Source organism: Drosophila arizonae, chromosome 4, assembly GCF_054131065.1.
Source record: "Drosophila arizonae isolate 15081-1271.41 chromosome 4, UAZ_ARI_1.0, whole genome shotgun sequence".
Taxonomy (NCBI): Eukaryota; Metazoa; Arthropoda; class Insecta; order Diptera; family Drosophilidae; genus Drosophila; species Drosophila arizonae.
The window spans coordinates 16717256-16743150 of NC_142924.1; the positions used below are offsets into that span (position 1 = coordinate 16717256).

General features: G+C 37.6%; 2 protein-coding genes across 3 annotated transcripts in view; one reads left to right on the top strand and one right to left on the bottom strand.

The window, feature by feature from the left end:
• The window catches only part of LOC108620540 (uncharacterized), a 31851-nt gene extending 26317 nt beyond the window's left edge, over positions 1-5534 (bottom strand). The window contains exon 1 of one of the 2 annotated variants that reach the window (XM_089466767.1): positions 3975-5534. The gene's annotated coding sequence lies outside the window, so the exon portion shown is untranslated. The remainder of the gene's footprint in view (positions 1-3974) is intronic. The other variant, XM_089466768.1, reaches the window with a different exon arrangement.
• A 4616-nt stretch (positions 5535-10150) lies between these two features.
• On the top strand, positions 10151-18604 carry serp (chitin deacetylase-like protein serp). The gene is made up of 4 exons (XM_089466801.1): positions 10151-10767; positions 12211-12374; positions 12489-12738; positions 17165-18604. The coding sequence occupies exons 1-4, from the start codon at positions 10713-10715 to the stop codon at positions 18310-18312; spliced, it is 1617 nt and encodes a 538-aa protein (XP_089322927.1). The 5' UTR covers positions 10151-10712; the 3' UTR covers positions 18313-18604.
• Positions 18605-25895: the final 7291 nt, after the last annotated feature.

Sequence of the window (25895 nt, forward strand, 5' to 3'; positions counted from 1 at the left end):
GATATCGACTAGTCGCGCCCTCCGGCTGGAAGCTGCTCTGCTTTCATCTGCTTTGTAATCTGCATGCTAATTATACACCTAAGTAATTACTGATTCCCTTTCCCATTTTCCGCCTTTCTTCCACGCTTGCTGCGTAATTTATGAAGCTGCTTATCTATTAGGGAGTAACGCTTCAAGTGTTGGCTATTTATAAGCATGAAAGCGCCTTCGCCAGGCCTTTGTTCGGCTTGGAACAAAAGGATATGTTGCGTTAGGCACGTGCGTGACATTGAATAGCCGCAAGACAGTTGGCCAACTCAGCGAATTCGGTTTATGGCGCATCCGTTGCGTACGGTGTTTAGCCCTCAGCACAATGAAAACAAAACATCGTTGCCTGGTGTAAGCGGCCTCAAAAGTGGGTTAAAAGAAAGACTTGTAAATCATTTGCATAGGCTATTAAATGAAGCTTGGATTAAGGCTTTAAGGTAAATATATAAAGAATATATAAAACATATTATGAATATAAATATAGGTTTAGTTAAATTTATGTGCTGTCAAATTTATATCATAAAATTTAACAGAACTTTACTTACGTAAAAATGTTGTAAATAATAAAAAAAAGTTCAACTTAAAAAAAATATTTATATATACATATATGTATAAATTAATAAATGTCTACATTAAAAATGTTACGAAAATTAATAAATTATGAATTTTTAATTTATAAATTATATTTTTATATATATTCAAAGATTTAAAATTATAATAAAAAATAATAGCGTTTTCTAAAAACTAAAAAAAAAGAACTAATAAAAATTCACCTTAGAAATATAATACAAATTAATACAAGATTAGTTAAACTTATGTAATTTTTAAATTTATAAAACGTATTATGAGAATGGTTGCCTTGAAAATTAATTAAAAAATTAATAAAAGTTTGGTTTAATTTATATTCACTAAAAATATTTATAAAAACTCAAGAAAGGATTACTTAAAAAAATATATAAAAAAAATAATAAAAGTTGATTTTCAAAATTAAATAAAAATTAAAAGTTTAGCTAAATTAGCTTTCTCTTTAAAGAGTAATTTTCTTGTCTTCTGTCATCTCAATAGCTAAAATGAAAAATTCAATCAGACGTGCTGCGCACTTTTCACGGTTGATGGACAAAGTTTTTGCGTGGGCTAAAAGTTTTTCGTGGCAGGCGAAACGTTTGGAAAATTGTTGATTGCAACTTTTTGTTTTTGATTCGTTTGACTTTCAGTTTGCCGTCAAGCGTCTCTCACTGATATTACATTTTAAATTGTGATTTCTGATTTGTCAATTGCGGAAATTCGTTTCAACGACTCCAACTGGAGCTGGATTTGAATAAGCGGGAAATAAGTGAAATTTGATACAATCTAGTCGAGGCTGCTGCAACTTCGGCAACTGCCGCAACTCAAGCAGAACAAGTTTCTGGCCAATTTAGTGAAATTCAAGCAATGCTATTTGCATATTGTCGGAGGCAGTTGCTCGATTTATGATAAACACCATCAGAGTTTGCCCGCCCACTTTATGCAAAAGCTGTCGGATGTATTTCTTCTTGGCAATACAATACCGCAAATCCGTTTCAGTTTTCCGTTCTTTTCATTTTTTCTTCATCTCATATGGCTATCGCATAAGTAGCGCCCACAGCAGCAGCTGCCAGGTCCTTTGTTACCGCCCGCAAGTTGATCTTAGCTTTGCTTATAGGATGTACATCCTTTTCGCTTTATTTGTTGCACGCGCTTCGCGTGGGCAACAACGCATAAAAGCAACACCAAACTGCGATTACTTCATATGTTTTGTCTGCATCTGTGTGGGTGTGTGTGTTGGTGTGTGTGTGTGGCGCCAAATGTATGTAGAAAGACGGGCTTATTCACTGTGGTTGGTATACACATGTCTGTTGTTGGCTTATGAAACGGGTAGCTCAAGGGGTCTTAAAAGCTTTTTCAATTGTTGAATATTTTACAATTTTTTTATTAGCTTTGTGCTGGCGATTACCGCAATTTTATCCCTTTAACATTTCAAGTGATGCCTGCTGGCAATACACGGTCGTTGTTGTTGTTGCTGTTGTTGTTGTTATTGCTGTCAGTGTTGGCGTAACATTTCTTTTTTATGTTTATTTCTCATTAACAACAAGCGAGCTGCGCATTTTGTTGGCCCCGTTTTAATGGCCTACGGACCGTTGATTTTAACGTCTCGTGCCAGTTGCTGTCGCTATTGCTGTTGTTGTTATAGTTGTTGCTATAGTTGATTTTTTTTTCACAAATTAGTCGCACGAACATTTTTGCTGTGGTGGCACTAAATGGCAGGATAAAGTCGACCGCGACAGCCCGACGAGCTTAACGCAGCGCAGCGCAGCGGCAGCGGCACCGACGGCGGCAAATTGTTTGCAACATGCAAAGCGAAGGCTCGCAAATAGGCCGACATAGTAGTCGGTGCCCGAAAAGAGCGAAGCACTCAAACCCCAGGCGATGGCAACGGCAACAGCAACGACAACGACACTGACATCGAAACACCGCCCCACCGCACCGGACTCCAGTTCTTGCGGCTAAGCAAACAGGCTGGCACACACAACAGAGGCAGGCAGGGCAGTCAGACACAGTTGCTTATCTGCTGCTCAGGCAGCGTTGTCCTTTCTGTCCTGACAATACAAACACAAACACAGAGACACAGAGCGAGTGAGAGAGAGAGGGAGGGAAAGGGAGTCAGAGAGGGAGATCGTATCTGCACCTGATTTTACCACTGCCTTTACCAGTCCCCTGCAATGCTTCTACTGTTTCATCCAGTGTCTGCCCTTATTTTTTTTTTGTATACATTTCTGTAGCATACTTACGTGCGCACGAAATGAATATGGATTTGCTTTTAATTACTGACTGAGCACAAAAATAACAATCATGAAACCATTTCTCGGCTGGTATTTCGGTGCCAGCGGCTTGCGCTAGGAATTTCTACTGAGAATTCGGTTGAAGCTATTTTTGGGCGCATATTTTATGCACAAATTTGGCAAAAAGGATTACATAGACCAAGAGCCAAACATAATGCAATCAATTTAAACAATGATGAATGATTGAGAATTATCGCTGACAGCGCGTGCATAAGCAAAAAATTTATGCATGAATATTTTTCTGTCTTTTTTCTTTTTTATATCTATAAACAATATAATAACTCATCACTTGGGCTCAACATTTAATCAAATAATAATATAAAAAATTAAATAAAAAATATATGTACGTCGGCTTGTTGATTTAACGCATATTTTGTTAACTTTACGGCATATTTTTTATTTTATTTACTTATTTTTTTATATTTTTTATGTTTGATGTTTAAAAGCATTTCAGCGTAGCTGTCTGTCATGCCTTCAATTAGCGTGTGTCGGTGTGTGATCCCACTGGAGGTCCCCTTTTTTTTATCGCGTCGTAAGGATATTGCCTGTCGTTGCTGGCGAATCAGGTCAAGTAAGGCCCAACCCAAATGCCCGGGTCGGGCTCACACTCAGTTCGCTTTAACGAAAAGTCTTTCACACACGCACACACATGGAGAAGGCTTTATGTAAAAAATGTGCCTAAAAGGTATGCAGTGCTTACCAACCCATCACACACACACACACATACACACATACACTCACTCTCACACACTTTCAAACAAAGATAAAAGCGCTGCCCGCTGGCGTTGCAAATTTTCTCCAACCTTTGCGCTGGAACGCGCGTTCGCTTTCTCTGCTTCTTCTTCACCTTCTTCTTCTGCTGCTGCTGCTGCAGCGTGTGTAACTGTTTAAATATGTATTGGCCTGCATATTTAATAAGCTACATGTGCTTTTCAGCACACACACACACACACACACGTTTAATTTGACAACTTGATAATGTTCATTGGTTTATTAAAGTGGGCGTGTCCATCACGTTCTTTGGGGGGATCTCACTCTAATTACGCGCTGTCACTGTGAGTAGGGGCAGGTGGGGGTCAGGATACTTACCCATTTAATATGCTACACAGCTTAATCCTTTGTCTGCATACATTATTCAGGCAGGAGCGTTCAAAAAGCGAGCGCGTTTTTTAGATGCACATACAAAAAACGCGCGCGCGCGCTCACCTGAAGAACGGCCAAGCACGTCAGGTAAGAGTGAGGTGTGTGCGTGTGCGCGCGTGTGTGTGTGTGTCTGCCGTTTGACAAATTACACGCGTGTGCCTTTCTTGTTATTACAATTGTTGTTGTTGCTGTCGTTGTGGTTGTTGTGGTTGTTGTTATTCACACATTTTGTAGCACACTTCGGGGATGCTGATAAATTGCTCTTTTGCTGAGCATTTTGTATATAAGATGATGTGATTTTTCTTGCATTAGATGAATATTTAATATTTCAATTTCATTACGTGACAGCGACAAAGAGTGACAGAGACGGAGACAGTGAGAGCGAGAGGGAGAGCGGAAGAGATTGAAGAGTAGTCTAGTTAGAGAGATACGAGCTAGAAAGTAGCGAAAGTCTCGCATGTCCATTTAATTGTTGCCCCTTAGCGTTCTCATTATCAGCTTGGCTAACACTACACAAACACATATGAATAGGCAACCGTTGTTGTCCATGTCCCTGTCCGTATTCGCGTCCGCGTCCGCGTCCCTGTCTCGAGTGCGTCATTAGGCGTTTGTTAATGGCTTTTCAGTGTCGCTATTTGCCAGCAGGAGTAGCAGCAGCAGCAGCAGCAGCAGCAGGAGTAGCAGAGGCAGCGGCAGGGGCAGCGGCAACTCACATGCCTGAAAGTATGCAGTGCAGCGCGCGTGTAAACTCATTTAATATGCTTTATGACGTCATTCATTCGCTCTACTGGCCTGCATGGGCTGCCTTAACAATTCCCCAACTCGCCCCCAGTTCGCCCCCCAGCTCGCCCCCAGCTCGGTCCCAGCCCGGCCCGGCCCAGCCCAGCCCAGTGGCACATGCGACAATTCTTCTGTTTCACTGTGTTTTTATTTTTTTTTGGGCGGCTCTTCTGCTGTTGCCTTTTTTTTGCCACCATTGTTGCTGGCGGACACGCCTCTTTTGTTTACTTTTGCCTTCATTGTGGCGCAAGCGTTGGCCATTTCGAATGCACATAGCCTTGGCTCACGAGCGCTGAATATCCCCGGGCAATACGCTTAAAACGCGTACAAGCCTAGACATGAAATATATCACGCGAATATGTTCCATGTTCAACATGATAACTAGTTAGGGCTCACAGCTAATATGGGAAAAGGTAACTAAATGTGCTTACTAACTAGATTGAGGATATTAAAAAAAAAAAAAAAACATTTTTAATGGAAAGAGAAAAGAGCAATAAATGCAAATAATATTTATTTAATGCAACAGAATTTGTGAAATATAGTTTTTAAGTGGAGGCATAACTGCAACAATGAAATGAGGAGCTAGAATATTTTTGGCATATTCAGAATTAATAACTTTAAGATAGCTATCAATTTAATATACATTTATTGATATTGAATTAGTCGTTAAAGTACTATATCTGATTGTACAGTTTCTACACTTAATAAACCAAATAAAAAAAAAAATAAAATAAAAAAAAAAACAAATAAATTGAATTAGTCAAATTGAAATATTTTTAAAAATTATTTAAAGTTAGCCAATTCCATAAATATCAATCAAAATGTATTTTAATTGATATTTATGGAATTGAGCAACCTTAACTAATTCTGATAAATATGATTTTATGAATAATTATGAAGTTAGCCAATTCGTATTACTCCAAAGCTCTTCGCTCCTTTCAGCCTTTTATAACTTTCCTTGACAAACTTTAACTTTCTGGCATTCTTCTGCATTATATAAATTTCATATATATGTATTTAATACTCTTCTCTTGTCCCTTCACTTGTTTGTCTTTTGATGTCCTTCCATGCAGAATTCAATCTGCTTTTAAGCCCATTTGAGCCCTGACCGCAACTGAAATCTAAAGTAGAGCTGTGCTCAACCGGGCGCAGGGCAGTTAGGCGCTGACCTTGTGCCTTGCGCCTGCTGACATGCCCAAATATGAGCCTAAACTTAGTCACGATATACGATATATATATATATAAATTGTGTTGATGGCCCCGTTGATTACATGTCTCAGCTGGTGACTGTCACTTGGCTGTTCTAGTCCAACCACTTAGCAATTGGCTAACACGATTTTGGCCAACTTGTGGCCAGTCCTGTGAGGTCGTATCAGAAAACAGCCTATTTAGTACGCAGCACGAACTGACTGAAGTCACGTTTTAGCTGCTTGTTTACCTAACCGTTTGGGACAACTCAGCACTTAGCCAAGGCCTTGACGAGCAGCTGACCGCAAGTAGACTAGCTGCTGCCGCAGCAATTCATTTCGCGATTCTGTGTGCCATAAAATTTCAAATTTTAAATTTAAGTAAAATAAAATTAAATAAGAGAAACTTCAAACAGTCTCAATGGCTAAACTCCAAAGCAAATGATAATAAATCCAAATCTAACAGCTTATGAAGAATTATTATTTTACAGTTTGAATTCCCTAGACTCCCTTTGCGAACTTTCTCTGTGCTGTCGCCCTCCCGCTCTCTCTCTCTCTCTTTCTGGCTTTTAGGCTGTGCTTGGCTTTAACTTCAATTCACTGAACGATCGAATTCTTGTGCTACTTAGCATTAACTTTACTTTGATTAACTTCACTTTACTTCACGCAACTGAAATTCCACGAAACTCCATTTTATTTTCACTGTTGTTGTTGTTGCTTTGTTTTCTCTGTTTCTTAATTTTCTTGTTGTTGTTGTTGTAGTTTGCTAACTGCCAGTATCGTTTCGTCCCGTCCCGTCCCGCCTCGTTTCGCGACTGACCGTTGCTTAAAGAGCTGACGAAGCGGTAAACGGAAATGGAAACATGAACTGAAACGAAACGAATACCGTTACTCTAACTGCATCGGCTCCGTATTGTTTGGACGTCCGTTGGCGTTCAGGCTAAGCAACAAACTGTTGTCGCCAGCTCAAATTCAAGTGCGTGTTCGAGGCTCGTGCAAAGCTTCGTCGCTGGCGAGGAGCTCGTGTTTGTGTTTGTTGTGCTTTCACACACATACACACAGGCACGCACACGGACACACACACATACACTCGCACATAGCACGTGCGAAGCTTGAGCTTTCCTTTTGCTCGGCGTAGCACGTGAGGCCGAGACAATTCAATTGGTTTTCTCAACAAGTGGAAAGCTTTCAATGCGCCATCAATTAGCAGCACAGGCGCTAATTGAATTTTCATGGCTACCGAAAAGAAGAAAAAAAGCTCACCACAAACGTTTCTACCTCAACCTGTTGACCAGAGCAGCGTCGCCTTGGTGCGGGGCACGCGGCTCGAGGAGACGGAAGCTTTTATTGCATGCTGGCTTTTGTCCTTACAGTTTGCAAATAGTTTTCTGCCACATCAAGGACTCTGCCTTGCTCTTGAAACTGGCAACTAGCTAGAGCCAGAGCGGCTGAAATATTTATGCATACATAAGGTCATCGAAGCAATTTGTCCGCTCCGCTCAGCTGACACTAAAACTACTTATATACAACATTCACACTGTATGATGTGGTTGGGTTCTTGTCGGCAAGTCGGCAAGTACGTGCATGCTATAAAGATATATATATATATATATATATATATATATATATATATATATATATATATATATATATATATTGGACAGGCTGTATAATTTTATGTTTTAATACTTTGCCAAGGACAAGGTAAGATGGCTGGCATACAACTTTTCAGTTTTCGGCACAAAAAGTCTATAATTGAAATTTAATTGAAGTATAATTGAATGCGGCAAGGAGCTGTAAATTTGTGGCAAGCGATAGTGTTGCATTATGCATGAGCTGCAGGGGTACAAATTATAGCCATTTTCCCACTCATTATGAGTATTTTCAGCTTGGCTATTATTTGATTTTTTCATTATTTTAAGCCGACAAACGAGCTTTGCCCATTAGCGCCATCTGTCGTGTTTTTGCCGGAGTTACTGCGCACAGCTTTTGTTATGATTCAAAATGGAAATAAATTTGAGGTTTTTTAAGACTCATTTTAAATGAAAATCGAGGCCAAGTGCTTAACACTTGTTTTATATATACACGTATATTTGCCATGAGTAAATTTATGCACTTTTCAATATGTGTATCAGTCTTTATTTACAATTCATCAGGTCTTTGACAAGGCCAAACTCTGTTTGATCTTGAGCGCTGTAAGAGCTTCCTCTGGTTGGGCAGTGAGAAATAAATTTGAAATTTATATTTTATCAAATTTATATTTTATCACTGTGGATTTATTTTCGAAGATATTGGCTGCATAATCTCTAGCACACGTATACTTAATGTCGCTCTGTGAGGGGCAACAGGTTTATAACTTACAGTTAATGGCGTTTGCTAAGGATGAAGGAAAACTCATTAGCAATTCACATCAATTTACAACCTGGCCTACAACCATGTTTGTATAAGTGTATAAGTGTTCCTTGTATTTTAAATAAAATACACTATCGATTTGCGGTTGCGTTGAGGACAAAGCAAGAGACCACAAGACTAACCAGCTTATGACAACAAAGCATCCTGGTACGGCCCAGTACTTTAATTTTTATTTATCTATGTATATATTTATATAAATGTATATTTAAGCACAGCATGACAGCACGAGAGAGCCGCATGATAAATGCTTGAAAGTGCCTCAAGGAGCAATTTCGTGTTAAATGCTTTTTGTTTCTAGTTAATTGCATGTGGCTTTTCGCTTGAATTGAATCAGTTTTTGTAGGTGTTCTGCTGAAACAGTTTAGCACATATTTAAATGGAAAACGAAAACTGGTTCCACGATTGACGTACATTTCTTCAAAAGTCGAAACGGAAACCGGGTAAACTCCAAATAAAACCATATAGTATTTTATTTCATATACATATTTATGTATCTAATTTATATTTATGTAAATCCGATTGCTACTCAACTAAGTTGTTGGCTGACTTTATACTTCTATTTTCAAATGTCAAGTATGCCAAAAAAAAAAAAAAAAAAAAAACGAAGCAAAATATATAAGAAACAGAAAGAAGTAGAAGAAAAAATTGGAGACTCGAAATAGACAATGACAGCTCAGAAAGGTCTCGACTCGAGTTGTATGCGAATGACAAGCATTAAAAAATAAAAAATAAAGTAAAATAAAGAAAAAAGGCGAAAAAACACTTTGGCACACTTTAAAGTTGAAGCGACGACGTTGGCAGTTCGTCACGCCTTTAGACGCCTCTCTGTCATTTAGCAACCGCCGTCTATGGACCATTATTGTTTTTAATTTGGCTTTAAACTGATCAAGGTCGCAGCGACAAAAAAAAAAGCGGATTTAAATTGGAACGACGAGATGCCAGACACGATAGTTGACCGTATGGAAGGAAATGCTACCATTGGCTACCATTGCCAATAAATACCTGCACTCAACAATTTTATTCGCTTGGGCATTGTTTGTTGTTGAAGTACTTATCACAATGGATTTACCATTCGGTAAAACCAGTTTTTCACATGAATTTTTTGTATAAAAATACCAAACATAAATGCAATAAAAATCAACTTTGAATTCAATATAAATAGTAAGCTGAGTGGCATGGCGTCTAGAGGCCTCTAGAGCAGAGATAAATTGATTCAAAAACAATTTTCAATAAATATTAAAAAATATAATTTATTTTGGAATCATTTAAAAAAAAAAATAAATTTCGAAATATTATTATTCTTAAGTAGAACAAAAATTCTAATTTTATTTCGCATAGTTCACCCCATTTATAATACGTTTAAATAACCTTTGATCAGCAGCGTGCTCAAACTTCAATAGCTCAATAAAAACGGTTAATTATGGCTGTTGTTTATGGACGTATGCATAATGTACGTATACTTATTTTAATGAGGGTACGCCCAGTTTTGAATTTCTGGAATTTGCCAGCGAAGCGCTAAAAAAGCTTAAGACAAAAAGCCAAGAATTGAATTTCGCAGCCGCAAGTGGGAAGCCGCAGCAGCAGCGGCAGCGAATACCATCCACACAGTAAAATGCAGTCCACAGCTCGGCGACAACACGCTGCAGCTGTTACTCACCACGGCCAGCGCACGAGCAGCGCGGCAACCAATACCAAGCCACTGCTGCTGCCATTTTGCATATAAAAGAGTGTCGCGTACGTGCCGCACTTCTCTCTTTCTGGGCGACAGTCAAGTCACGAGCGTATTTCGAACGGCACTTGTGCAACCGAGCAACGAAAGTCGTCGAAAAAGCTCACAGCCAGACTCTGTGTACGTGTGTACGTGTGCGTGCGTGTGTGTCTCTGTGGAACGTATCGCTGCCCCTGCAGCCAGTTAGCGAGCTGTGTTGAATAAAAAGCTTGCGCACGAACTTTCCAATACTCACCACGGCGCCAACGGCTACCGATCGACGGCCAGAGAGTTGCCGACGTCGCCGCGTGTAATAAAAGAAGCAAATTTGAGTTGGTTTTTGGGCTTTGGCGTTGACTTCGAGAAATTGTGCGCGACAACGTAGCAAACAGTGTAAATGGAGCTTTGATAGCGAACGGAAGGACAAAACTCTGCTGCCGCTGCTCAAAGCCGATCTCGACTCGAGTGTTTTCTCTAACATAGCATTGTGTTTGAATAATCAGAAAGAAATATACAAAATAAGCAAATAAAAAGCCAACTGCAGACAACTTAAAGAAAAAACTGTGCGCGTGCTATCATCTGTAGAGGGTATACAGAATGGCAAAACTTTTTGTGGTTTTTGCCGTTTTGGCTTTGGCGGCCATTGGCTCAGGTAAGCATTAGGCTAATATTTTCAATTAATCCTAAGCTACTCTTAAGCACATATATTAAGAAAAATAATAATACTTGTTTATAGTGTGGGCTTTATTTTAATTGCAATGTCTGGCAATTTGCATTTGCTCAGCGGAAGTTGTCAATCAATTAAAAAAAAACAAGACCTTCAAAACAAGAAAAAAAAAACATTATTGAAAGCTGACTTTAGCCTGTTTGTAACCTTGATTATGCAAAAAAGGACGCATAACCAACTGCACAACAACAATCACTTGTTGCACTGGCAAAACAACTTTCATTTCTGTAGGGCTCCTCAGCGGATCCTGAGATTCAACTTGAATCTACTCAATGTGAGCATTTCAGCTTAACCTAAAAATGTTACTTGAAATCGAAAACGAAATCGAATTCGAATTGAAGTCGAGTCGAGTTGCTCTTTTGACATTTGTGGAATGCATTTGTTGACTCTTGACAGGCCATCGATCAATATGTGTGAATGAAGTGCTACATATGTATGTATGTATATGCATTACTGCTGTTGTGCTGTGTAATTTGCCCTACGGTGCCATGGCCGAGTCTCGTTCAACCGTTAGCCGTTAACAGTTATGCAAATATGGCAAACTGTTTCTCTTTCACTGTTGCCAACTGTGACTGCAAAATGTCAAAGTTATAGCCAAGCGCAACAAGTATTTCATTATTTTCAGCTCAGTTGTTATTGTGGCTGTTATTTTTGGATTGCGGGTTCTTTTGCATTGGTATTGGTGACATCGTATTTCATAATGGCAAACGTGTTTCTATTTGGCCAACCCCAAGAGGCCCAACCAGCTAGACGACATACCGATAGCCCCAGTCTGCATCAACATATGTCTATGTCTATATTCATGTCGGTATTCCATTTTGTTTTTGCTTTTCTTGTATTATCTATTTGTATATATGTATATCTATATATATATGTACATACATATAGCAGGAAGTGCCAGCCAAACGTCGCGAAACCAACCCACATTTGCAATACCAAAATCCATGGCAATATCAAACTCTCTAAATTCTTCCGGTTTTGCAATAACACTTACCAAAAGAAAATAGTAAAACTTTTAATTTTTTTTTGCTTTTAATAAAATCTTTAATTTTTAAAAATGTATGTAATTTTTTTAAAATATTATTTAATTAACAGTTGCTAAGTTGAACTTGATAATTTATATAGACAATATTTTTTATATATTTATATTTCATAAAATTTTAAACAAAAATAATTTTTTTATTATATGAGCGATATATTTTTTGTTTAATTATTTTTTATTTATGAATTTATTTATTAATTTTTTTTATTTTATTATTATTTATTATTTATATTTATTATTATTTATTTATTTTTTAATTAATTATTAAAGCAGTTCATATTTTTCATTAATGTCTCCAATTAACTGTTCTTTTATTCCCTTTGCAGCCAGTGCCCAGGTGCGCGTTAAGCGTCAGTCCTCCACCGAAGAGCCCAAGAAGGAGGAATCCTTTGAGAAGGAGCTGTGCAAGGACAAAGATGCCGGCGAATGGTTTCGCCTGGTAGCTGGCGAGGGCGACAATTGTCGCGATGTCATCCAGTGCACGTCATCGGTAAGCATCACAGCTGCCCTGCGGCTCTTCCCCTCCATCTCTCTTTTTACTCTCTCTTGTAACATCATAAACTAAATTGTATGGCTTTCTCTTGTGCTCCCTTTTGATTTGCAGGGTCTGCAAGCTATTCGCTGCCCCGCTGGTCTGTACTTCGATATTGAGAAGCAGACCTGCGACTGGAAGGAGTCGGTGAAGAACTGCAAGAGCAAGAACAAGGAGCGCCGTGTGAAGCCTCTGCTGCACACAGACGAGCCACTCTGCCAGGACGGCTTCCTGGCCTGCGGCGATGGCAACTGCATTGAGCGTGGTCTGTTCTGCAACGGCGAGAAGGACTGCTCCGATGGTTCCGATGAGAACACTTGCGGTAAGTTTACAAATCTCTAGTTTACTTAAGAGAAGGGCAGTCGATAAGCAGAGATATGACTGCACATAAAAAAGATCTTAGTTCCCCGAGTTGAACAGCTAGAGAAAATGTAATTCATGGCATCATAAATTATAAATAATTTCCATTTTTTTATGCGAATGCCAATGAGAGTGAAAGGTTGTGCAGATATCTGATACTCAAGCTAGAAACCAGTGACAAAAACAACAACAACAACAACTCTTGAGTTTATAAATGCTAAGTGTTTCCAATGAGGCCGGTGCCGCATGCAGATTGACTGCTGCATGATTCAGCAAGAGTCGAGCAATGAGCTTACCTAGGATTGGCTACAAATCCGATATTACCCCATCATTAGAAAAAGAAAAAAACAAAAAAAAAAAAAAAGAAACAACATTTCTAGTGGCTTACATTTGTGTGCCGCGTCAATTTCTTTGAGCTGTGCGCTGGCTTTAAGCCTGCCCCAGTCAGACGGAGTCGCACCTTAAAACCGGTCGACGGCATTTAACATTACTTTTTTGGAGTTTGCTCGGTCTTTGGAACAGCTCTCAAAGTCTTTGAATATAAAGAAAACAACAACAACAACAGCTATGCAACACACAAGTGTCTGACAGGTGAGGGATGGGGGCCGGCGGCCGCCTACGTGCTATGCAGGTGTTGCAGCAAGCTTAGACCGGTTTCGTAAGGCCCTTCAGAGCCCATAGAAATCTGCTGGATTTGTGTACGACTCTTTTCCTATACATATATTTATATATATGTGTATAATTATTTAATTTGGGTGGAAATGTCAAGTGTGAAATGGTAGACGAAAATGCCAAAAGAAGCGCACCTCGAGCTGAGTTACTCTCGTTGGGTTGGGCCATCGCAATTTGCATCATTCGTTTAGATACACTCAATAAATAATAATAAATAATAATCATACATGTATACGGCTGTTGGAGTCAACTGTTGTGCCATGCCCAAGTCACACAGATCTCGCATGCAACATCTAAATGTTAAATAAATCAATAATTAATTTTAACCTTGGACTTAAAAGAAATAAAACCAAAGCAAAGCGTTCGCTCCCCCCGCTCTGAGAGCTGTTGGCATGGGCGTGCAGAGGTGAGGGGTGCAGCTACCGAACGACGTTTCGCAGCCCGTTCGATTCATGTGTAAATTAGCCTTACATAATCAGCTTAAAACGCTGTATTTTTAGCAATTGCAAAAAGCCGACTAACCAAAGGAAAAAAAAACAACATATATAAAATAAATAATAGCAACAAAAGAGCTAGCAAACTTGTTATTTATTTATTATTTGTTGTTGATTTTTTTTTTCTTAATGGCAGCCAGCGTAAAAACCGCAACTAATTTGAAATAACAACAATGTTGGCGTCTTTCTTTTGTGGCTTTTGGCTTCACTTTTTTCTCTAGTATTTTGCTTTGATTTTATTTTCATTTCGCATTGGCTGGCTTTACATTAATAATTTGCAAAACACGCCGCGAGCATTTCTCAAGAGGCGCTCGCATATAAATGCGCATTAATGAGCAAATCAAATGCCAAACGATAGTCGAGAAATAAATGGCCATTGCCAGTTCTAAGGCCTCCTACTCCAACTCCGCCCTCAGCCATAGATCCGTAGAGTATATATCATAGCTCATAGCTCATAGATCATAGATCGTAGATCGTAGATAGTTGATCGTGTCTTGGCTAATGCGATTCAGCCGCTGCTGGCTCTGGCTGTGGCAACATTTCAAATGCTCAGCGAGCCAGCAAGCTGTAAACAATTGTATTTAAAATTGAATTTGAAATTGAATAATGCACGTTGAAGGCAATAAGGAAGCCACACTTGGAGCCACACTATGAGCCACACACAGTATTAGCCAACTTAAATGGCAGCCATCTCAGCTGGGCTGCAATTTAAAAGCCACAAATCATTAATGTGCAGCAAAGCGTCGAAGCGCAGGTAATTAGGTGTATAAAGTGACGATTGTTACGCTTAGATAGAGAGCTGGAAAACAAAAAACCATTGAGGAGCGCTTAAAAAAGTAGATTCATTTGATTTATGATTCAACTGCAAATTAACAGATCCGAAATAGTTGAATATATATATATTAATTACATATCAACATGAATACATAATATATTGTTTTTGATGAATTTAGGGAGATCAAGCATAGTTTGAAGTATTTATTTATATTTATCTAGTTCTCTAGATTTCTATATAAGGTAGAACTGAGAAAATCTATATTTATATTTTCTTGTAAAATCTTTATATTTTACTTTAAAAGACAACTGAAAAATGTTTAAAAATTCCTTGAAATATTTAAAACAGCAACATTCCTTTACTACGATTTTATTTTAAAATCAAATATATATATTTTTATTTATATTTTAACACAATTTAATTGTTATTGCATAAATTTTCAATTTTGTTGGCGAAGCCCAGCTAAATCCCATGAATTCATTTCACAATCAAACACAATTTTAATATGCAATTAATGGCATATAATAAGTCCGCTGCGTTTCACGCTTATATAAGTCAAGTGACGCACAATTTTCCATAGAATCCTTCAGTATTATTATATTCGCTCTTACATCGCTATCGATTTCATAACTGAGCGCACTGCACAGAGATCCGTGATGGCTCACTTGTAATTCCATATGGCACTTTGACTGAATTATCACGTAATCGCTCTGCAGCTACGAACATCCTCTTCAAGCTGAATAACATGAAAGCAACAAGAAGTAAGACAATCAATAAGCCAGCTCGCATTTAGCTGACAGTTGGCCAAAAACAAAGTGGATACACAAATAGCTGGGCAAAGCGAGAGGCGGACAAAGAAATGGCATGCAGACTGAAAGACAAACCCTAAAGTCGTTTAAATGCCAGGGAATATTCAGAGGCTGGGGCTGAGCTGCACAACCGGTTCGATGCTCGATGACATAACACTTGGCTATAACGACAGATTATTGGCAACAAGAAATGCCAACAGCTGGCATGCCAAGTGAAAGAAGGAGATACAGAGAGAAACAGAGAGAGAGAGAGAGAGAGAGAGAGAGAGATAGAGAGAGAGAGAGAGAGAGAGACGGCTAGAGTTTGAGTGACAGACAAAGTGATAAAAGGTCAAGCGGAGACAAAAGCCGGGTGCGACCTACTTGCAACAACGGACTCAAAAAAAACAGAGAGTGAAAGAGAAAAAAATACGTAAAACTAAAAGTGAAAAACAGAAGAGAGCAGAAACAAAAATATTCAAGTGTTTTATTTTTCTTTTATCATTATTTGATTTGCTTGGCCTTTGCGTGCCTCGCTGGCATTTCACTTTGGCAAGTGCCAAAGCAGCCAAAGCAACAACAACAGACAAATTACGTCAAACAGTTTCATTTATTGCAAACTTTCTCAGCTGATTTATGATGATGAGCTACTGCTGCGAGCTCAATGCTTGCTCCAATGCTCTCTGAGCCATGCTCCGTGCAAGTGCAAGGCTTACAAATGATGTTGGCAACACACACACATACATATAGCATTTGCATATGACCGCTAATGAATGGCAAACACGTGGGCGTGTACTGAGGCTGACCGACAGCCAAAGATAGCCACGCACAGCGGCCCTCTGCCCCGGCCCAGGTGAACGTTGACTGCATGCCAAAGCAGCTACCAAGTCGAGCTCTTCGCTTGATTGACGAAGACACGGCTCAAAAAGTAGATTCCAAAAAAATGTGAAAAAAAAAAAACAAATTAAATAACTTGTATACATATAGGAGATACTGAAATTGTGCAGACATTTTCCATTCACTTTGCGTTTTGGCGACGGCGGTTTTCCCGACGCCCGGCTGATTTGTGATTGGTTTTCCAGCGCCCGATGCAGTTCATTGAACTGCCTGCCCGCCCATGTACAGTTAGCTAATTGTTTGAAATCATTTTCCATAAAGTTGATTGAACTTTATTGTAACGCCCCGCACAGAATACAAATGATTGCCCAACAATATACAAAGGTGGGCGTTGATTGTGTCTTGCTCAAGTATCAGGTGTAATATTCAATGCATAATAAAGTCTAGAAGGCTCGTAACATTCTAGACTACAAGCTGTGGCTTAACAGAGAACTGCTTGTTACACATAGATTTTAATAGTTTATGTTAAGCTGCACTAGAATTCAAGGCTTCAAGCCTTAGCTTAACAGTGAACTGTTATTAGTTTTGTCACTTCATGTTAAGTAGCATTAGCAGATTCAGGCTGTCTGTAACTTAACAGTCAGCGGATATTAGCTTTCATTATTTACATATGTTAGCTAGCTGAGCTGAACAGTTTTCATTAACAGATTTATGTTAATATTTTCAAATGTGCAGTCTTCATGCATACGATTTTCTCATTATTGTACATGTTTACATTTAGTCTAATATTTGCATTTTTCTTTTGATTCGTTTCATTTACAGACATTGATAACGATCCCAATCGCGCACCACCTTGTGATCCCGCTGTTTGCGTGCTGCCCGATTGCTTCTGCTCAGAGGATGGAACCTCGATTCCCGGCGATTTGCCCGCCAAGGATGTGCCCATGATGATCACGATCACGTTCGACGATGCCATCAACAACAACAACATCGAGCTGTACAAGGAGATTTTCAAGGGCCGCAAGAATCCCAACGGCTGCGACATCAAGGCCACCTACTTCGTCTCCCACAAGTATACCAACTACTCGGCTGTGCAGGAGACTTCGCGTAAGGGTCATGAAATCGCCGTGCACTCGATCACCCACAATGACGAGGAGCGCTTCTGGTCGAATGCCACCGTCGATGACTGGGCCAAGGAAATGGCCGGCATGAGAATCATCATTGAGAAATATGCCAATATTACGGACAATTCGGTTGTGGGTGTGCGTGCTCCCTATCTGCGAGTGGGCGGCAACAATCAGTTCACCATGATGGAGGAGCAGGCCTTCCTGTACGATTCGACCATCACGGCGCCCCTTTCGAATCCCCCACTATGGCCCTACACCATGTACTTCCGTATGCCCCATCGTTGCCACGGCAACCTGCAGAGTTGCCCCACCAGATCCCATGCGGTGTGGGAGATGGTCATGAATGAGCTCGATCGTCGTGAGGATCCGGCCAATGATGAATACCTGCCTGGCTGCGCAATGGTCGACTCCTGCTCGAACATTCTGACCGGTGATCAGTTCTACAATTTCCTGAATCACAACTTCGATCGCCATTACGATCAGAATCGTGCTCCACTTGGCCTGTATTTCCATGCTGCCTGGCTGAAGAACAATCCCGAGTTCCTCGATGCTTTCCTCTACTGGATCGACGAGATCTTGGCCAATCACAATGATGTCTACTTTGTGACCATGACACAGGTGATACAGTGGATGCAAAATCCACGCACCGTCAGCGAGGTCAAGAACTTCGAGCCCTGGAGGGAGAAGTGCGTGGTCGATGGCAAGCCCGCCTGCTGGGTGCCAAATTCCTGCAAGCTCTCCTCCAAGGAGGTTCCCGGGGAGACTATCAATCTGCAGACCTGTGTCCGCTGCCCCAACAACTACCCATGGCTCAACGATCCCACCGGCGATGGTTTCTTCTAAGTCAGAGAGAGGGAGAAAGCGAGAGAGAGAGGGAGAGAGAGTGAGAGAGCGAGAGCGCGTGTGTGAGAGAGCGAAAGAGTTAGTGCGTTAGCATCCAAGCAGCCCCAATCCAAATTCCTACAGTCACCTAAACAACTCGACTTTGATTATTTCAATATACTCAAGACTTTTTTATATATTGTACATTTTATTTTGACTGTGCCGCGTTTTCTCAAAACGCTACAAAAACGCGCACGGCAAAGTCTGCTGTGTTACGTTATTAAAAGAAAAAGAAATACTAAAACAACAACAACAAACAAAAAAGAACAACAAAAATTGAAGAAAAAAAAAATGAAGACAACACAACAAATAAGCGAAACTTGTGTTTTTTATATATACTCATTTTTGTAGTTTTACGTTAATTTGTATGTGTATATTTAAAAAACAAAAAATTACCTAATAAAAATTAAAGTAAAACAAAATAAAAAATAAAAAAAAAAACAAAAAAAAATTAAATAAAAATTTAAAAACGAAACAAATGAAAAGTGTATTTCATCATTTTGATTATTGTGATGCTAATCTTGGCTAGGCAGCAGCCATAAAAATGCTATTATAATGCACGAGATGAGTTTGGCAAGAGTCTCTTCTACCTGGTAACAGACGGCTCTATGGCTATATCTGCATATGGCCAACAAACAGCCCAATTTGTGTACGCTACCCACTGACTTACTAACCAGTTTCTCGTATTATCCCAACAACAACAACAGCAACAGCAGCAACCAAATTTGAATAACAAAACGCGTTTCTGATTTCGGTTTTCAGTTTCGATTTCAGTTTCATATGTAAATTTGACTTCTTTTTCCATTTTTAGGTGTTTGATTAGTATATTTCGAGTGTTTCCTAGACTGGTTTGGAACGAACCGGTCTAGAATTAGGCATACTTAGCATATGGTATATATTTATATGCATAATATGAATATTAAGTTTAAGCTTATTAAAGATACTCTGCTTATTTCATATTAATTTATCTCTCTTTGAATGCCGGCTAGTTTTTTTTTTTTTTTTTTTTTTTTTTTTGGCAACAGGTTCTTAATTCATATAGGGAATCTGGCGACAGGCCGCGCTGGCACTTTGCGCAATCATAACAAATCACAGAGTCGATAATTAATTTCAAGCATTGCGAATTTCGACTCTTGGCATGGAAATACCAAAGTTATATGTGTGTTCGCACAAATTTATGTGGCTTACAAATGTGGCTAAATTGACTTTATGCGGTTATTCATATATGTATACATATAATAATATTTATATATAAATATCTATGTCTGCGATTGCTGATGCATGTTTAAGTTTTATCACCAGCCAAGGTGAGCCGCTTGCAGTAATCGAAAAGACAACTCTAAAGATGAGCAATTTTTTGACACAGCAATAAAAAATATATTGACTATAAAATGTAAATTAAATATCTAGATTTAGCTAATACCGGTCTTCAGTTGAATTATGGCATCATAGTTGCTATTACTATGCGCTACGATAATCCTTAGATATTCCATCAACGTTTTGTCAGTGAAAACACGTTCCCTTAGCCAACATACATGTATGTACCTATGTATGTGTGCATGTGCATGTGCGTGTGTGTGTTTGCAAACTTTTACTCTTGTTTAAGGTGAACTAGTTGTAAAGTGGACGATTTGCATAAATCTGGCATGAAAATCGAGCGCACAGTGGGCCCAAATCAAAGATTTTTGTTCGACAAGCAGTAGCAGGAATTTAATTGAACTGGAATGCCAAGAAAAAATTATAACAAATTAAGTAAAATAATAAAATATATATTCAAAATCCCAAATCCATAGTTAGTCAAGCGCACAGTGGGCAAAGGTGCAAGATTTTGGCTTGATATGTGGCAGAAATAGTTTTAACTGAAATATTCAATGATTATTTCCAGCTGTTGGATTTGTATCCGATTCAACTGGAATGATCAGCGATAATTTTAAATTACTGAATTAAATTAAATAAAATTAAATTATTTATGGATTCAAATCAATCCACTTATTCTTCTCCTGATCTCTACAGCAACTCATATCCTTATTCTCTTCCTGAATATGGATCTATAAATACTCCCAAAGTTACTGCATCCTCTCTGGCTGCAGCCATTAGGACATTGAAATCATCTTTCTCTCCTGGTGCTGATAATATTCCTAGTTGTGTGATTAAAGAGTGCAGTGTTTCTCTTCAGTCACAATTACTAAAATTGTTTAACTTGTCCTTGGATACTTCTGTGTTCCCTTCAATTTGGAAAGAATCTTTTATCATTCCCTTATATAAAAAAGGTGGAAGATCTGATATTTCCAATTATAGAGGCATCGCGAAATTATCTGCTATTCCGAAGTTATTTGAGAAAATCATAACATCGGCCTTGCAGCATTTTTGCAAATCGATTATTCAACCATCTCAACATGGTTTTGTTCAAAATCGATCTACGTCCTCTAATTTACTTGAGTTCACTTCGCTTGTTAATGACAGCTTTTCCAAAAAAATGCAAACCGATGTTATTTATACGGACTTCAGTAAAGCATTTGACTCAGTACATCATCACATACTAATTCTTAAGCTTGAACGCTTAGGATTTTCACCCAGTCTTGTCTCTTGGATTTCATCCTATTTAACGGGTAGAACCCAAAGAGTCTTGCTGAGAACAGCTACGTCTAAACTTATCTTTGTTTCGTCTGGTGTACCTCAGGGTAGCCATTTGGGCCCATTGCTCTTTTCCCTTTTTATAAACGACCTTCCTAGTTGTATCTCGTACTCCACTATATTTATGTATGCTGATGATGTAAAACTTTGCCTTCCACACTCCAGGGCAAATGGACATCTTCACCTTCAAGATGACCTAAATGCATTTCAACTTTGGTGTGTGGCAAACCAGCTTGACCTAAATTGCTCAAAGTGTATGACAATGACCTTCAGTCGTACCGTTCCTCTAATTGTTGATTATAAAATTAGCAATATTTCCTTACGACGCATCTTTACAGTCAAAGATCTTGGTGTGTTCTTTGACTGTAAACTTAACTTTAATCTTCATATTTCTACCATCATTAATGAAGCCAAAAGTGTGCTTGGCTTTATTAAACGTTGGTCTAAGGAATTTAAAGATCCTTTTATTACCAAGCGCTTATTTACTTCGCTTGTGCGTCCTATTCTAGAGTATTGCTCTGTCGTATGGTCTCCGCAACATAAACTGTATCAGGATCGTATCGAATCGGTCCAAAAACAGTTTCTTCTCTTTGCCTTAAGAGACCTTAGATGGGACAGTAATTTACGATTACCGTCTTATCATAGTAGGCTCCAGCTAATTGATCTTCCATCGCTAACCAATCGCAGAACAATTTTAGGAATTGTTTTTCTGCATAAATTGATTAGTGGTGATATTGATTCGTCCTCTTTGTTGGGTCGTCTAAATTTTTTGGTTCCGTCCCGAGCAACTAGACACTATCGTCCGCTTCATTTACCTGTGTGCACTAGGGATTATTCTTTGCACACGTTTTTTCCTTAGAGCTCTCTCCTTCTAAAATAAAAAGTGTACTATCAGCTTATCTTAGGGAAATCACTCACAATGCCCAGGCATAAGCATTGGCATACGTTTTTGCTGCTAATGTTGTGTTAGTGATTTCTCAATTCTATTCTTATACTCTATTTTTGGCTCTTCCCTTTCTCTTTTCTTTTTATTATTTCTTATTCTCTTTATTAACTTTTCTTGCAACTTCTTTTATTGCCGTCCTTTTTCTTTTTCTATACTTTATCTCTTCTTATTTTCTTTTTTTTATTATTGTTTTTTTTTAACTTTTATTTATTTATTTATTTTTTTTTATATTATTATTATTATTTTTTATTTTTATTATTATTTTAAGAATTATTTTAATTATGCTAGATATTGTTAATAACCAACATTTTAATATTTTATTTTTTAAGTTTCTTACTAACACTTTTTTTTCATAGCTTCAATAGTATCACTGACCATATTTGGCTGTGAGACGTGGGCATAGCCGGCCGGACTGGCAAATAAAATACCCCCATCGGGTTGGTGTTACTATTTGAAATTATATCGTGTACTTTGTATAGGCTTTTTTAAATTAAAATTGACTCTCGTTTTTGTCAATAGCTTTAAGAAATAAATAAATAAATAAATAAATAAATAAATAAATGAAGGCATATTGAATTGCACATTGGGCCTAAAAAAGATCCTTATATTTAATATACTTATATAAATATATATGCATATACAGCAAAGGCAACGATGAGCTTGAAATGTGACTAAGAAATTCAACATAATTTGATTTTTTATGCTAAATCAACAACCAGAGATAAATTAACATTTTAGTGGTTGGAGTCACATATAAATCAATCTTTTTTAATCATTATTCAATGCATTTGCATTGGCTTTCAATCAGTGTGCGTCCGCCTCCGATTGACGTAGCTGCCCTTGTCTTGGCAGCTGCTTGGCGCACAGATTCTTGAATCTGCTTCCTACTTCTGGGACTGAGGTTCGAGAGCTGGTCAACCGGTCATCAAGTCGACAAACGTACATGTGTCAGATGCCAGGCATCCAGTTAACTGGAATTTTATGTTAGTGGCCAGACACGTTTTTCTTTTTTTGAGTTTGCGTTAAAGTGCCAATTTGAATGTTTTGCATAAATACAAAAAATTCGTAAAATATAAAATTGATCACACAAATCGGAAATTAGAGTTGACAATTTATATATTGACAGGTGATGCAGAAAGTTCAACGATTGCATAACAATGAGCGGGAGCACTTTGCAGATCAAAGCAGCTGCAGCTAATGGTTAGCGAATGGAAATTGAAAAATCAACATTTAAATACAGCTCGCCTCTGAAAACATATTAAAGCATTGACAACAGAAAGCGACCGTGGATCGCCCATAGGGCCTTCGCTGCTCTCCACTATTGCCATAAATTAAACCAAGTCTCTGACTTTGGGGAGAGCAGCAGTGTGAAAGGGAGACCAACTTATGCAACTCATGCATAAGTGTGTGTGAACGTGTGTGTGCCTGTATCAGTCTGTTTTTATGGTTATGCATTTCTTTTAGAGTCCACAGTTTACAGTTTTCAGTTTACAGCTGACAGCTTACTGTTTACTGTTTACTGTTTACAGGCTCATCTTCATCTGGTCGAACATTTCCTTCATTAACAATTCCGTTTTTGTACAGTTTTCTTGTTTTCTTAAATTTCTCTTTTGCTCATTTTCTCCCGATCAGCTTGATGATCTTATGTCTGGTAATCACTGAACTTTCAACGCGATTTGCTTATAATATGCACTCTCTGATGAATTTCACAATATTTTGCATTCAGTTCAGTTAGGTAAAAATACAAAATTGTAAGCAATATGATCTGCGATTTTTGCTAATTTTTTAATTTACAAATCGATTTTGATATAAAACTTGCTGCTAAATCACAAACATATTCAAAAATCGAGGGCAATCTCGACTATACAGTAATAATTATGTAAATCCGTAAAAAAAAAGGTTTTCACTCGATGAAAAAAATTAATTTCAATGCCGAACGAACGCTGGAGGTGCCATCATCAACATTTTCACTCTAATTGAAAAACCAGTTTAACAGTTGATTAAAAAAGAGTAATAACAATAATCAGCGTGCTCGAATATGCGGGCGATTATATCACCAAAGTTTAAAAACCGTTGCCAGCTAAAATTGATTGTAACTATCAAAAGGCGAAAATAAAAGAAGCAGAAAAAAAAAAAATAAAATAAAAGAAAAAACTGCAATCAACATTTGCCAAAGAAGGTAAACAAGTTTTTTTTTTTCGTGGCATCTTTTACTCATACAAATATGTTTATATGTAGTATAAAATATATATACATATATCTAGATTGAATCACGGCTGTCGCACCCTTCACTGATGTCCAGCGCAAATCGAACGCTAATTGACAACGGCAATTAAAATACAATTGAAATGTATCGCAATTTCAAGAATCATACTTGCAGCCACAAATCACGCATACGCCATGCGGACCGGCTTATATTTGTTTTAAAAGTTTCTACCATGTTCTAGTACAAGACAAACTTGTTTTCAAGTTCAGGAAATGGCTATGCAGCAAGCTACATATATATATACACATACACATACATATATATACATGTCTTTATACAAAAAGCCATTCTTTTCTAGATCAAGCCTGAGGCAACTACATTTACAGCTTGTTCTAGAACAGAAAGCTGTTCAGGAAAAAATTACTCACTCAGCAAAAAATAATAACATAAATTAAAAATAATGTATATATTTAGTTTTTTTTCTATCAGGAATTATAATTCAATTTAGTCAATTTGAAAAATATGTTGTCAATCGATCAAAGTGCTTTCCGTCAGTATTTAATTTGTTCCTTTTCGACTTAAGATTTGCAAGTCAAATTCACAAAATCAAATATTTGCTGAATGCCAAGCGAGCAGAATCCAGTATGCAGATATATTATTTGCCTTACCTTACTTAAGAAATGCGTAAACAAAAGAAATCAATATTTGCTACAAATATGTGTTTTTGACAGAGAACTCATGTGTTTACTAATTGCTTTGGCAAAAGAAAAAAAAAAAAAAAGAAATGAATGTTAAATAAAAAGCTTTTTTTTATGCACGTTTAATCAATGCAAATATGAGATCATGCAAATCAAATGCTGAAAAATTCTCCTTTTCTTTATATTAACTCAATAAATATGAATGAAATTATATATATAGTATAATCAAACAATAAATTTGAGTAAGTATTAAACAAATATTTTAAAATAAATTCAAGTTTTTAAAGAGCTATACTGACAAAAATATATTTAAATAAGAGAAAAAACATCAAAATTGAATTGTTTTAATAAAATAAAAAATAGAAGATAATAAATAATTCTAATTAAAAACTATGCCAGCTCAATTATAAAAGTTCTTAAATAAAAAAAAATAAAATAAAATGAAAAAAAGTAAAAAAATACAATTAAAAAAAAAATAGAATAAAAATGTAATTATTTTAATTTAAAAATTAAATCAAGCTAGTATTTTAAATAAAAAATATTGATCTTTTACTAAACCGAAAATAATTATAATATTCATATATTTAAAATATATGTAAAAACTTTCAATAAAAATAAAACAAAATCAAAATATTAATATTAATTTAAATAAAAGTTAATTCTAATTTTATTAAAATTATCATTAAATTATATAATATAAATACTCCATATTCATGGCATTCAAATTGATCGCAATCTTTCTTCTCGACTGCGACAATTTCACATCCGTAAACATGCTCCGTTTAGTTTATTTATAATTTTTTTTTTTTTTGCACATGAACAAGTAGACGGCAATGTATGATCGCCATCTCGTGCAAGCTCTTAAGTTATTGAATAACAGGCTGGTTCCAGCCAGCGTACTTGGCCCTTTGCATGTCCATCTGTCCATTTATCCGCCTGCATATCTTTACATAACCAGAGGGGACTGCAAAAACCGGGACTGTACAAGCGCATAATCAATTTGCCATTAATTAAAAATTTCGTGATCTCCAGCGAAGGGAAAATAAAACGTATATAAATA